Genomic DNA, 13,457 nt, shown 5'->3' with positions numbered 1-13,457 from the left:
AAGCAACAAAACAGTAAGGTTCTCCCACATCATGATGAGATTATAGTGACATCAGAAAAATTACTAAGGGCCCACAGGTCTAAAGTCATATACACGCTTCTTCCAACCCCCAAGTAACTTGTGGCATTGCCTAACCCACCAATGCCTTATTTTCTCCTGTTTTTCCTTTTCTTTTTCCCTTCTGGCGTTCAAGTCGTTAAGACGTATAAATACTACTAGTAATAACTTCTAACTTCTTTCTTTTTTCTTTTTTTGTTCATGTATAAATACTACTGGTAAACAGGGTATAGACGGGTCCAAGAGCTTAGCTCAATGGTATCCCATCAACTCCAGTAAAGAGAAAGTCAGGGGTTCGATCCCCACCGTGGTAGAGATTTATATTTAATTAGTTGTATAGAAGGGTTTGACGGGATTGGGTCTAGCAGTGAGGCTAGTCCAACTGGCTTGATTTGGATAGGGACCTGGGTCCAGCTTTAGCCTATCAAAACAAAACAAAAAAAAAACAGGGTATAGAGAAGAGTATGAGAGCTATTATAAATAGTCACAGATTTCTATACCAATTGCTCTCACGAACCAAAACCAAAATCTCTTCTTGTTTCTTGATTAGAAGTATGTCTTCAGAAGTTAATCAGAATTTCAATAAATCAAGATTGGTCATCAAGAAAGTTTTAGCTAAACCTCAACGTGAAGGAGAAGGAGCTACTGTTAGAAGAAGCATTGGAAGGTTTTTTCTTCTTTTCCTAAAATTATACGATTGATCTTTTCTTATTTTTTTCATCGGTCAATGAGAATTTTGGTTGTTGATTCTTTTTTTTTTCTTTCTTAGAATAGAATTGAAGTCCCTGGATCCTTTCCTTATGTTGGATGAATTTTCTGGTAAGTTTATAATCTGGGTTCTCTCAATCTGTTTGACAAATTTTATGTTTATGTTTCGTTTTCTTGATTGTTGGGTTTTAAATGATATTGCAGTTTCACCTCCTGCTGGATTCCCAGATCATCCTCATAGAGGTTTTGAGACTGTTACATATATGCTAGAGGTCAGCACTTACTTTTCGTGAAGAACAAATTTCCTGTATTTAATTGGGATTTTGAAATTTTAGAAAACTGAATTTGGGTGATATGGTTATTAATTTTTCCAGGGAGCTTTTTCTCATCAAGATTTTTCAGGGCATAAAGGAACAATCAAAACTGGAGACGTTCAGGTATATGAATGAAACCAAAACAATATTATCACTATCACAAGTCAATGCCATTCAAGGCCAGACTCTTATAGATGTCACTAGTTCGAGTCTTCTCGCTAGCCAAAAATATTATAATTTGAGAAAACTTTACATCTCACTTTGATTACTTTGTTTTAGTGGATGACAGCGGGTAGAGGAATTATTCATTCAGAAATGCCAGCAGGTGAAGGTATTCAAGGAGGTTTACAACTTTGGATCAATTTAGCATCTAAAGATAAAATGTAAGGTTAACTTTTAACTTTTTTAGTCATGTATGTAATGAAGTAGAAGTTTCGATTTGAAAATTTTAAATTCCATTAGGATCGAGCCGAGGTACCAAGAAATTCAAAGCAAAGACATAGAACGAGCAGAAAAAGATGGGGTTGAAGTTCGTATTATTGCGGGAGAATCCATGGGTATACGCTCACCAGTTTATACAAGGACACCAACAATGTACCTTGATTTTACAATGAAGTCAGGAGCTCAATTGCACCAAAGTATACCAGAATCATGGAATGCATTTGTTTATGTAATTGAAGGGGAAGGAATATTCGGTTCAACGAATTCCAGTCCGATAACTGCTCGCCATACATTAGTTTTAGGCTCTGGTGATGGATTCAGCGTTTATAATAAATCTGGAAGCTCACTTAGGTTTGTGTTAATTGGAGGCCAACCTTTGAATGAACCTGTCGTGCAGTACGGGCCGTTCGTTATGAATACACAAGCTGAAATTGATCAGACATTCGAGGATTATCGGTATTCTAAAAACGGATTTGAGAAGGCTAAGTACTGGAAATCTCAACCTTTGGGCTGATGGTAACAAGATACTTTGTTGAAATTATCGGCTCATGGGTGTTTGCACTTTGCAAAGGGATAACACATTAATAAAGGTCTGAAATTTTCAAGATTCACTTAATCATCATTTCTTTTTATCATATAGTGTCTTAATATTCAAATGCATTAGAAACCGTTTGTTGGTCTTCTTGTACAAACTGTTTGTTGGGTTTTTCATTTTTTGTTCAAAGTGCTTACTTTGGGGTTCTTGGTGTTTGATAGATTGATGTAGTTGTTGTTATTGGTGGTGTTAATCATTTTTTGCACCCAATAGTTGGAAGGATGTCAATAGGTGCAAGAAGCACTCAGTGTTTGCAATGAGTTGATACTCAAAACAATATCTCCTTTCGAGTGTTGGGTGGGGTATAATTGTTTCATCATTCATGTAAGCTTTACCAAGCTTGTAGAAATTTTTATTTTTGGCAAACTGTGGATAGACTAATAACTGCGGATCCGCTTAAGGGATCATAATGTTGTTGGTTGCAGAAGAGGAGGCATTGGCTGTGTTTAGCATAGTTGCACAGTGCCCAGACCCTTCTTTATAAGTTTGAGTTGATCTATAAACAGATCATCCAAAAGGAGACTAGAGCTAACTTGGAAAAAAAACCCAAAAACATATTTTCTTTAGTCAAGACCCAAAACTGTGAGACTTAGTCCGTGTTCTTGATCTTCCTGCTGCAGTTCTTTCTTAGAATCGAGCTTCCTTCTTTTCAAGGTTGATATAACTACTGCTACTTCTCTTTCTCCTCCAGAGTTAAGTCTGTAGATTCCTTTTGAATTAGGGATGTTTCCTTCTCCTGCAACCAGACTAGAACAATTCCAAAACACTGTTATGCAAGTCGCAATAAGAGTCCAACTTCAAGTTCTGTTTATTTATATATCACTCATTAAGAGTCCAATACTTTCTTCCATTGAAGGATTAAAGGAATACCTATGACAATCCATCTTGCCATTTCTTCTAGACACTTTAACGATCAAAAAAAAAAAGAACTCTTCTAGCCACTCTACAGTGCAGCAAGATATGCTCATTACTCTCGTCATCACAACGAATGCGCGAGTTGTGCAACTGAATCCCCTAGTGAACAAGCCTATCTATCCCCCAGTGAATAAGCCAATCAATAGTGTAAAGCTTCCATCCATATACAGCTCTCCAAACAAAACAAACAAACAAAAAACTTTAGGTGGAATTGAATTATTCCGCACAAAGAAGTTTGGGAACAAGAATTAGATGTGCCTGTTATAAGATGAGAATACAAAGATAAACCCCGAATTGTCCATCAGACGGAAGACTCCAAGACCATGCATCTTCCCCGTTGTTTAGTGCAGGTTGTACTGCCTCCACCAGTGCAGCAAATTTTTAAACTCAGCAACTTCACCATCATTAAAATTGCGTTTAAAATCTAAGCACTAGCTCCTATCAGCACCAATCCATAACTGATAAGATTTGCTGTGCAACAAATTGAACAACCTAGGAAAGTGATCTTTTAAAGCTTGAGAACCCAACCAGTTGTCAATCCAAAAAGATGTTTCAGCAGAGAATTAATGTTACATTTCAAGTTCGGCATAATGAGATGTGCTGTACGACGTAATGGTTTTGCAACATGAGATACTATGAGGAGATTTCAGTGCAGGAGGAGTCCATATAGATGCCTCTGCCCCATACTTATCACGAATCACTTTGTATCATATTGGTCTTCACGACCACAAATTTCCAACACATTTGCTTAACATACAAGCATATCCAGCAAATAATTTCTATGTCAGGTAATGCTCGAATTCCACTATAAGTTCTCACTGTTTTTAGCCAAGGAAAGATGCTTGGAAGAATTGAAATCAATTATTTGAACTCCACATTAATTCATCTCTTTATTTGGTTATTAACTGCTGTCTTTTGAGAATTCATATTAATCGAGACGAAAACTTCACTACAGAAGTTAGAACAGAAACTAATATATATAGAGTGAAAGATCGATGAAATATATGATTACAATTGTGGCACCATTTCTTTTTTGAAGCGTTTGCACAATGTTCAGGGATATAGTTGAGATTCAGTTGACTAGCTGAGTCAAGCTACACTAAACATAAGTCGTATATGCTTTCAGCAATGGAACAATTTTACCTTAAATAAAGTTGTCAGATTGATGAAATTCTGCCATCAAATGCAGAAAAAATCACTATGAAAAACACATTGTTATGAAATAATAGATTTTAAACTTCCCAATTTTAGACTACTTGTATTACAACTCTTCATAAGGATCCAAACTGAACAAGTTAGACAACCAGCCCATCCACGGGAACAAATTTTTGTTTCCCAAATTGTTAAAACTGCAGAAGTAGATTACAAAAAATATGGTAGAATGACAAAGTGGTAGTTAGGTTGCAGTACACAATATTAAAACAACTTGACCCATGTTCCTAACCTCTGCACAGACCTTTGATGCTTGAAGCATTTTCGCGTCTGCTATGAAGCTCTTTTGGAGGAGTGAGTTCCTCCCTGTGCAATGAGATAAATGCTGCTTCAAGAAGTGATAGAGAGCTACCAAACAATGCTTGTTTAGAGGAATCTCAATGCGTTTGAGTGTTTATGTCTTGAATCCAATAAAGGAAGAAATAAATTGTTAGTGGGAAAAGACAACCTACCAATGGTCCTTGAGTGAGAAAGCCAAACAAAACAAAAGGTGCAAAACCAATGGTTTGGAAGTTACTCTCTTCTTCACTAGATTTTGCACCGACATATATCAATCTATTATTGCTCTTCTTCCTTCTAATTCTTATAGAATCATCCGTTGGTGAAAGAAGATAAAAGCAAACAACCCTTTCAATCATTCTGGACACGACTAACATAAGCCCCCGCCCATACACTACACAAACAAAATTGCTAGCAAATTCACCTGGCAAAATACATATTACTGCTTCAGTTTGCATTTGGGGAAATGACGCAGCTAGTGAGGTGATAATGGAGGCGGATCAACTGCTGGTCCAGAACCGACAGAGGCACCGTTCATAATGCATTTATGTTGCAGTGTCTACCACAAGTAGGCGTGGCTAAAACAATACCGTGTTATATTTTCAGCCATTTAAACAGACCATTATCTCTCAGATTTCAGAACATTTATATTTGAGTTTAGATAACATTCTGTGTGAAAGAGAACTTGATCGATCATATCATATAGAAAAACATTCAACCATGAATACCCAACAACAAGATGATTATCATATAATAATGTTCCCGTTCATGGCACAAGGTCATATCATACCATTCTTAGCTTTAGCAAAGCAATCTCTCAGAGAAAACCCAACACTAAAATCACTCTTGTTAGTACTCCTCTCAACATCAAATATCTTCAGCTAACCTTAAATTTAGAAATCATATACAAAAACATATCTTTAGCTGAACTTCCTTTCTCGGGTACTGATCATGGGTTACCACCTAATTCTGAAAACACTGATTCTTTACCTTCTCATCTAATCGGAAGCCTCTTCTACGCATCAGAAACCTTAAAACCTTCTTTCGACAATCTTATTACCCAAAACATAACAACTGAAAAACGTGTCCCTGCTTGTATTATCTCTGATATTTTCTTAGGCTGGGTTAATGATATTGCCGAACGTGTCGGTGCGTATCATATTTCTTTCACCACTGGTGGTGGATACGGCACTGCTGTGTATATCTCAATGTGGATGTACCTTCCACATCGTAAAACTGATGATGATGATTGCAATGATCTTATTGAAGAATTTCACGTACCCGAATTCCCGGATACGTCTCGGTTGCATATCTCTCAACTCCCAGTTTATCTAAGAGAAGCGGATAAAGAAACCCCATTTGCCAAATTTTTCCAGAAACAGATTTCGCTGTCACTGAAATCAGATGGAATGCTGTGTAATACTGTCGAAGAGATTGAAGTTTTGGGTTTGGAAATTCTTAGAAAACATATGGATTCTAAACCAGTTTGGACTATTGGTCCTTTACTGCCTCCTCCATTTTTACTAGGCAATGGGAGGGATTCAACAAATAAAAGTGTTGCTTCAAACTTACGGGCAGGGAAAGAATTCGGGATTTCTCCAGAGAGTTGTATAAAGTGGTTGAACCATAAAAAACCATCTTCTGTTCTATACATTTCATTTGGTTCTCAAAACACAATTAGAGCATCAAAAATGATGGAATTAGCTTTGGGTTTGGAGAAAAGTGGGAAATGTTTTATATGGGTATTAAGACCACCGAGTGAATTCGATATAAAATCTGAATTCAGGTCTGAATGGTTACCACAAGGATTCGTTGAGAGAATCAAAGAATCTCAAAGGGGGTTGTTGGTGAAAAAATGGGCACCCCAACTGGAGATACTATGTCACAGGTCAACAGGTGCATTTCTTAGTCATTGTGGATGGAATTCGGTGTTAGAGAGTTTAAGTCAAGGAGTACCTATAATTGGTTGGCCCTTGGCAGCAGAACAATGTTATAATTCTAAGATGATGGAAGAGGAAATGGGTGTTTGTATGAAATTGGCTAGAGTTGACGGACAAGTGGCTAATGAGGATGTGAAGAAAATAATTGAACAAGTAATGGATAGTAGTAAAGGAGACGAAATGAGGAAGAAGGCAATGGTGATTGGAGAGAAAATTAGAGCTTCAATGACAGAAGATAAAGGTGAAGGTGATTGTCAGAAAGGGTCATCTATTAGATCAGTTGATGATTTTCTTGCAACCGTAACTTCCAAACAAATTAAGCTATAAAACTTTTATATTAGTCGACAGATTTTTATTGTACTTGGATTTCTAGAAATGTAACAAACTTTTGCGTTGCAATAGCAAGCACTTCTGTTCTATAAAGCACACCTTCTAGACTATAGTTTAGAACTATTTTTAGGGACCATGGTTTTTTTGGGACCGTGGTTTTATTTTGCATAAAGACATTGAAAGTAAATCTAGGTCAATCTTTATCTAGATATTTATATAAATACTTAAATTATCCTCCTGATTAATTTTGGGTAATGATTAGTTAGTGTTAATAATAGTTAGTGTCATGATTAGTGAGATGATTAAGTTAAAGATAATTAGTGAGATTAAAAAATCTGATTGGTTTTTTTTTAAAGAAGTAGAATTATTGAGAGAGTAAAGTTAGAGAAAATGAAGAAGGAAAACATGAAAAACGATGGATTTTACCAACTACAACCGGAGGAAGGGTATTTGGGTACCCAGGTATGCTTCAAACTTAGATAATGTTTGTTGAATTGCTCCAAAATTTCAAAAAGCTGTAAATTTTTTTAGAGTAGATTTAGGCTTGTTCGGTTACCTTATGTGAAGAACAGGTTACCGAACTCACCTGAAAGTGTAGTTCGGTTACTTCTTCCAAACACGCAGGTTACCGAACTCGCTCTTTAATGGTTTTAGTCGTTCGGTAAACAGACATGTTACCGAACTTTGTTTATAGGATTTACAGAGTAATGTTCGGTTGAATCGAACGAGGAACGTCAAGGAAAGAGAGAAGAAGAGAATTTTTTTTTTTCAAAACTAAAAAATTTCGTTTCCCCTCCAAATTTTGTTTTTGATTTTGGTTAATAAATTCATTTAGATTAGATGTATATGATTAGATTTATATAGTTATTAGGTTAGTTTTAATTTAAATTAAAATAAAGGGTAAATGTGTATTTACCTAACTTTAGGACACCCCTTATAAGTATAGGGAGGTCGGCCTAATAAGACCATGATCCCTGAAAAATCATTCATAGTTTATATCAGATAAATTTAGATAAAATCTCACCCATACCTGGTCAATCTAATCATATACAAGAACTGTTATCTACATAGATCTCTCATTCTAATCTCCAATATTATCTCCAAATACATCTCCATCAGTTCATCCTCGCACACCGCGCTTCAACTTTTTTGAGCCCACAATCACATTATTTAGCCAAGAAAACCAACCTAAGTATTACCATCATCACCACTGAGAATTTTCCCCATCCTATTGCTCCCTCCCCTTTTCCATTTCGATACATTCTTTTATTGATAACTATCCTAGCTTAGAATTGTCAAGGAATAAACCACCCAATAGATGTACAACACATATGTGGACTAGTTTCCCTTCATAAGCCAAGCATTGTATTTCTTTCTAAAACCTTAGCAAATCATCATCATATGCAAAGTCTAGCACATTCACTATAGTTTTATAATTACTTATTTGTCCCTAAAATTGGAAGAAGAGCGGGGGTTTGTCTAATGTGGGAGGATAACCTAAATATTCGAATATTACTTCATTCAAACAAAACTACATTCATGCATTGGTTACACCACCTCCCCCTAAACATCCCTGGATATGCACAGGTATATATGTTCCACCACACCCGGACATAAGGAGAAACTTTTGGCAAAACTTTCCGTCAACCTTCAACAACATCAACCCGGCTTTACCATGGCTTCTTCTAGGAGATTTCATAGACGTTCTAAGTCAATCGGAAAAAAAAGGAGGAAGGCAAGTAACGTATGCTCAATCTCAACCTCTTCTCACAATGATGGATCAAATGGGACTCATGAATTTAGGATTCCGAGGCGACCCATACACATGGAAAAACAACCAGATGGGACAGGACAACATTATAGAGAGATTATATAGAGCAATGGCAACAAACCTTTGGCGTACGGCAAATCCACATGCAGCAGTTACTCATCTTCCAAGAATAGCATCCGACCATGCCCAATCCTACTACAAGGAAAATCAATAGATTGGCAAGGAACAAAAAATTACAAATTTGAACACTTATGGCTCTCACACCTGCAACTCAAACAGGTGGTTGGTTCGGCTTGGGTACAACAACAAGATTTGGAACCAACCCTGGACCTTCAACTAAAACTCATAACAACCGGAAAAACCCTCATGGGGTGGAACAAGGAAAGTTTTGGCCATCTTCCAACTATGATAAAAAAATAGACGGCAAAAATAAAACAGGCTCAACATCAGTGTGCTACCCAATTGGGTAACAACCTAGAATTCTGGTTGGGTCAGGAAAAACAACTAAGAAAAGATCACACAGAACTGCTACAACGTCACGCAACATACTGGAAACAAAAATCAAGAATTCGATGGTTATAATTAGGCGATCTCAACACAATCTTCTTCCACACTAAAGCAACCATCCATCGAGCATGCAACAATATACAACAACTTCAGGACCAACAGAACAATTGGGTTAACAAGAAGGAAGATGTGGTTCAACTCATTCTTGACTATTACTCCCAACAATACACGTCTCAACCTACAATCATAGATGAAGATCTATTCACATATATCAATCCCAAACTAACTCCCAGACAAATGAACCTTCTTACTAAAGAGGTATCTGCAGCATAAATCAAACAAGCTTTATTCTCTATAAACTCCGATAGTGCTCCTGGTCCAGATGGTTATACGAGTAAGTTTTTCAAACTTTTTTGGGAAACAACTCATCTGCAATTGATTTCTATGGTTCGCAGTTTAGTTTTTTCAATAATCTTATACACATACTCATGAATCACACAAACCTAACACTAATACCCAAAGTGGACCACCCATCAAAGCCTTCTCAATTCATACCTATAGGAATCTGTAACCTCACATATAAAATCATTCCAAAAATCCTAGTTAATCGAATTAGACCCCTACTCCCTTTCCTAATAATCCCTTTTCAAACTGTCTTCGTACCACAAAGATCAATTAATGATAACATATCAACTGATGGAGCGCTATTCCACCATATAAAAACTTCAGGCCTCACCAAAGACCCAAAAATAGCTCTAAAATTGGATATTCAGAAAGCCTACGACAGCTTAGACTGGGGATTCATCAAAGCTGCCTTCACCAAACTTGGATTTCCAACAATCTTTCTAGATTATATTATGTTATGCGTCACAATAGTCACATACTTGATCAACATAAATGGTACACATCATGGATATATCAGCCCAACTAGAGGTATTAGACAAGGAGACTCACTATCATCCTATATATTCATAATATGTGGTGGAAATCCTATCTACAAATTTGGGAAACATTCAAAATCAAAAGTTGGTTCGAGGACTTAAAATTTCAAGAAAAGCACCACCCATTATTCATTTAATGTATCCTGATGACCTGTTAATCACTTATAAAACCTCTGCTCAGAATAATCTTCATCCCAAGAACCCGCTTCACTCTTACGGCACTTCGGCGGGTCAGGTAATTAATACTTCCAAATCAGTAATTATTCATCATCCGAGATTGGATCTGGTTGAGATAAGTAATTTGCAACAATTTTTCGATATGTCGTCCACATCGAAACCTACAATCAATCCAATTTAAACAAGGAAGAACATCTAATCACACTTTTGCGTCTCTTCTTCAAAGACTAGATCCAGAAGCTAAAGGGTGGATGACAAATTGTCTGAATCCAGCTGGAAGATTAGTCCTCATTAAAACCTCCCTAACCCGCTGTTGATGGTGGTTTTTAACTTAGGGCGAAAACTGTAAAAGTCTGTCTACCTGACCCGGCATCAGAAGTAGTAGACCTTGATATATCTACATTCCGCATGGAATTTGGAGAATATATCAAAATCTGATGAGTGCCTATGTCTCTCTTCATATTATATTGAAACTCAAGCTCCTAGATGAATTGTTCACTATTATAGAGCATAATGAGTATTTAAGATCCTAGTTGCATGCCTTGTAGTTTCCTATGCAATGTTCCCAACCGAACTCTCAGTATTGGCATGACATGACGATAGTATTCACTCGCAGAGGAATAACATGAATCTCCCGAAGTTTCAGTATTGAGACATGTTAGAGCATTGTGATAGACACATTTTTGTGTCTACGTTATCCTTAATTTCATGTATTGTTGGTACTTGATTTTTTGTACTTATTATGGTGTTTTATGTGTTTTTAGGTATTTCTGGAAATAAACATTCTTGGAAAAATCGGCTCGAAAAGTCGTCTAAAGCGCCGGAAGGAACGTGTTATTCAGACTCTCACTTGTGGATAGGGTACCCAAAGGATATTTGCACCCAAGCAGCTGATCAGAGACACCCCACATGGCATCTGCTATTCGCACCCCAGGTTCGAATAGGGGGCACCCATCTTCTTCTTCACTTGAAAGATATTTAGCGGGAAAAGAAATCTCAACTGTGTGAGATTCTGGTCATGATATTATGGGGATATTTGTGTCTTTAAGACATGATTATCTTCTTACCATGATAGTAAGATTTTGTACGTGTCTTGAATGGAAGGAAATCGTATACTTTTGGATATTTTCGAAAACATGGAAGGAATTATTCACGGAATTAATTGAAGATATTCTCTTCATTATTTGGCTCAATTAAATGAGAAGATTTGGATATACCATACAACTCAGAAGACGTGTGAAAATGGAGAGGAAATATTCCCGTGAAATACTTTCATTAACTGCAAAGATCTTTTGGAGTAATTGAGATGATTGTCGACCTAAGATTGGCTTCACAGTATAAATAAGAGTGTCTTGGGTATCAGTGAGGAGATGGAGAGTTTGGGGATCGTTTAGAGCAAACCCTGTTTAATCATTATTTTCTCCCATTTCATCACTTGTAAACACTTTTGAGCAATGAAAAATTATTCTGAGTGTGTTTCCAATATGCAGAGCTAAACCCAATCCTTGGGGCTATGGAGGAAGCCATTGTTTCGGTAAAAGTGATATATTTCTATTAATTAATTACAACAATTCTATTATTATTTTTGCATTGAACTAAAATTTGTTTATATGATTTTGATTAGTTAGGTGTATTTTCTCTTGATAAAATATGCTTGCTTTAGGGTTTTGATATTCTATGCTTGGATTAACATCTATTCTTTTGGAAATCTACATGTCTAGGCAATACTATTAGAATCAATTTGAATGTTGAGTTGCATAATTATTGTTTCATTAAATCACTAATATCAACCAATGGTGTAATCCTATCCCTATTCTCTCCATAATTTTCACAACATCTTTTTAATTTAGTTCGCTATTTTTATTTATTAAAAAAAATCTAAAAATCCGCTTTCACAAGTCTTGAACGAATCATATACTACAACAACTTTGAAAACACATCAAATTTTTGGCGCCGCCGACGCGGACTTGTCTTTGGCTGGACTTGTTTTAGAGTTTTTTTTTTATTTTTATTTGTTCTTCTTTACGTTTTTGGGTTTTTGTCTTTTTCTTTCAGATTTTGGAATTTGGAGCGAAAGAAAATTTTGCCAAAGCTTTTGGTGAATACTTAAAGACTGGAGTAAAAGGCAAAGCGAAAGGAGCGAAAGAAGAAGATTTTTTTTTATAAAAAAAAGAGAGACATTTTTATTTTTGTAGATTTTTTTTTTTTAGACTTTCTTTTTCTTTTGCACTTTATATTTTTGGACTTTGGACTTTAAATTTTGGGACATTATTTTTAAACCCTACGGAAGGGTAGTTTAAATATAAACTGTTTGCAGAGAAGGACGGTGATTACGATATCACCTCGGCCCCTCGGGTTCGTACATGACATAGGAGTCGTGGCCCGAGTCGACTACAAAGGTTCATCCCCCGTCTGGTACGGGAGGTAAGTTTGTCGAAACACTCGCGAATCCCCTGTCAGCGAGTTACTGTTCCTTCGTATGCATATATGTTGAGGACTTGAAAACGGCTGCTTTAATTTCCTAGTAAAGGGCAAGGACTGGCCATACAAGATAAGGGTTCGGATTTCATCACCGTTCTCTTCTTGCCCGCCTTAGGAAAACGACACCAAACGCGAACCTAAGCCTAAAATTTTGACTAGAACGAGACCGATAGGGTAACGAGCTTAACAGGAAAGTCATTCGAAAAATATTGGTTACTCTTTTAAGCATACTTCGAAGTTCTTGACGGTTTCTGTAAGTTGAATGCGTGACTGCGCCGCCTTGTAATACCGGTGAGGCCTTGGGTATCAAAGCTCCACCGAGCTTCCCTCGCCTCTATTCAACTTACTTTAACTCGGATTGATTCCAGAGGGGTTTGCTTAAATTGTAACGAATTCCCGTTCGAAGGATTAGAAGCTGGTCTAGAAACAATCTAAGTGGAGCCATCATGCTTTTTGTTTGCTAGAAATCAGTAGGTTTGCTGTGGTGGAGTCAGCCTTGTTTGTGTTTGCATAGAACATCCCTTCCTTTTAGGGCTTTTTTTTTGATTTTGTTTTTCTAGTGTATGCCCGAAGTTTTTAAACGGGCTTGGAAAAGAAACACTCTAGGTCGTTTGATTAGTGAAAAACCTAGTAGTTCTTCTTGTGAAGACGGGGAGCTCGAAGACTCTTCTTTTGAGAGCCCCGTTTTTGGAAACTTCAGTTTTGAGAATCTGTCTCTTTGTGAGGAAAGTACCCCTAGTACTCCTAGTCCTTTGGTAGTGCCAGAAATGGCAACTTTGAAAGCTTTGC

At 36.8% G+C, this 13,457-nt stretch overlaps 1 protein-coding gene and 1 pseudogene across 2 annotated transcripts; both read left to right on the top strand.

The window, feature by feature from the left end:
* The first annotated feature begins 506 nt into the window (after positions 1-506).
* On the top strand, positions 507-2,464 carry LOC113334419 (pirin-like protein). Of its 2 annotated transcripts, none has more exons than XM_026580676.1 (6): positions 507-724; positions 827-876; positions 970-1,037; positions 1,140-1,202; positions 1,359-1,462; positions 1,542-2,464. In XM_026580676.1, exons 1-6 carry the CDS (start codon positions 522-524, stop codon positions 2,032-2,034), a joined length of 981 nt encoding a protein of 326 aa, XP_026436461.1. In that variant the 5' UTR covers positions 507-521; the 3' UTR covers positions 2,035-2,464. The 2 variants fall into 2 exon arrangements, with proteins under 2 accessions (XP_026436461.1, XP_026436462.1); XM_026580677.1 differs by having other exon boundaries at positions 582-724; positions 832-876.
* A 2,361-nt stretch (positions 2,465-4,825) lies between these two features.
* LOC113334504 lies at positions 4,826-6,887 on the top strand (annotated as a pseudogene).
* Positions 6,888-13,457: the final 6,570 nt, after the last annotated feature.

Source organism: Papaver somniferum, unplaced genomic scaffold, assembly GCF_003573695.1.
Source record: "Papaver somniferum cultivar HN1 unplaced genomic scaffold, ASM357369v1 unplaced-scaffold_137, whole genome shotgun sequence".
NCBI classification, from domain to species: Eukaryota; Viridiplantae; Streptophyta; class Magnoliopsida; order Ranunculales; family Papaveraceae; genus Papaver; species Papaver somniferum.
Note: the sequence above shows the minus strand (reverse complement) of the source record. Positions and strands in the feature narration are given on the sequence as shown.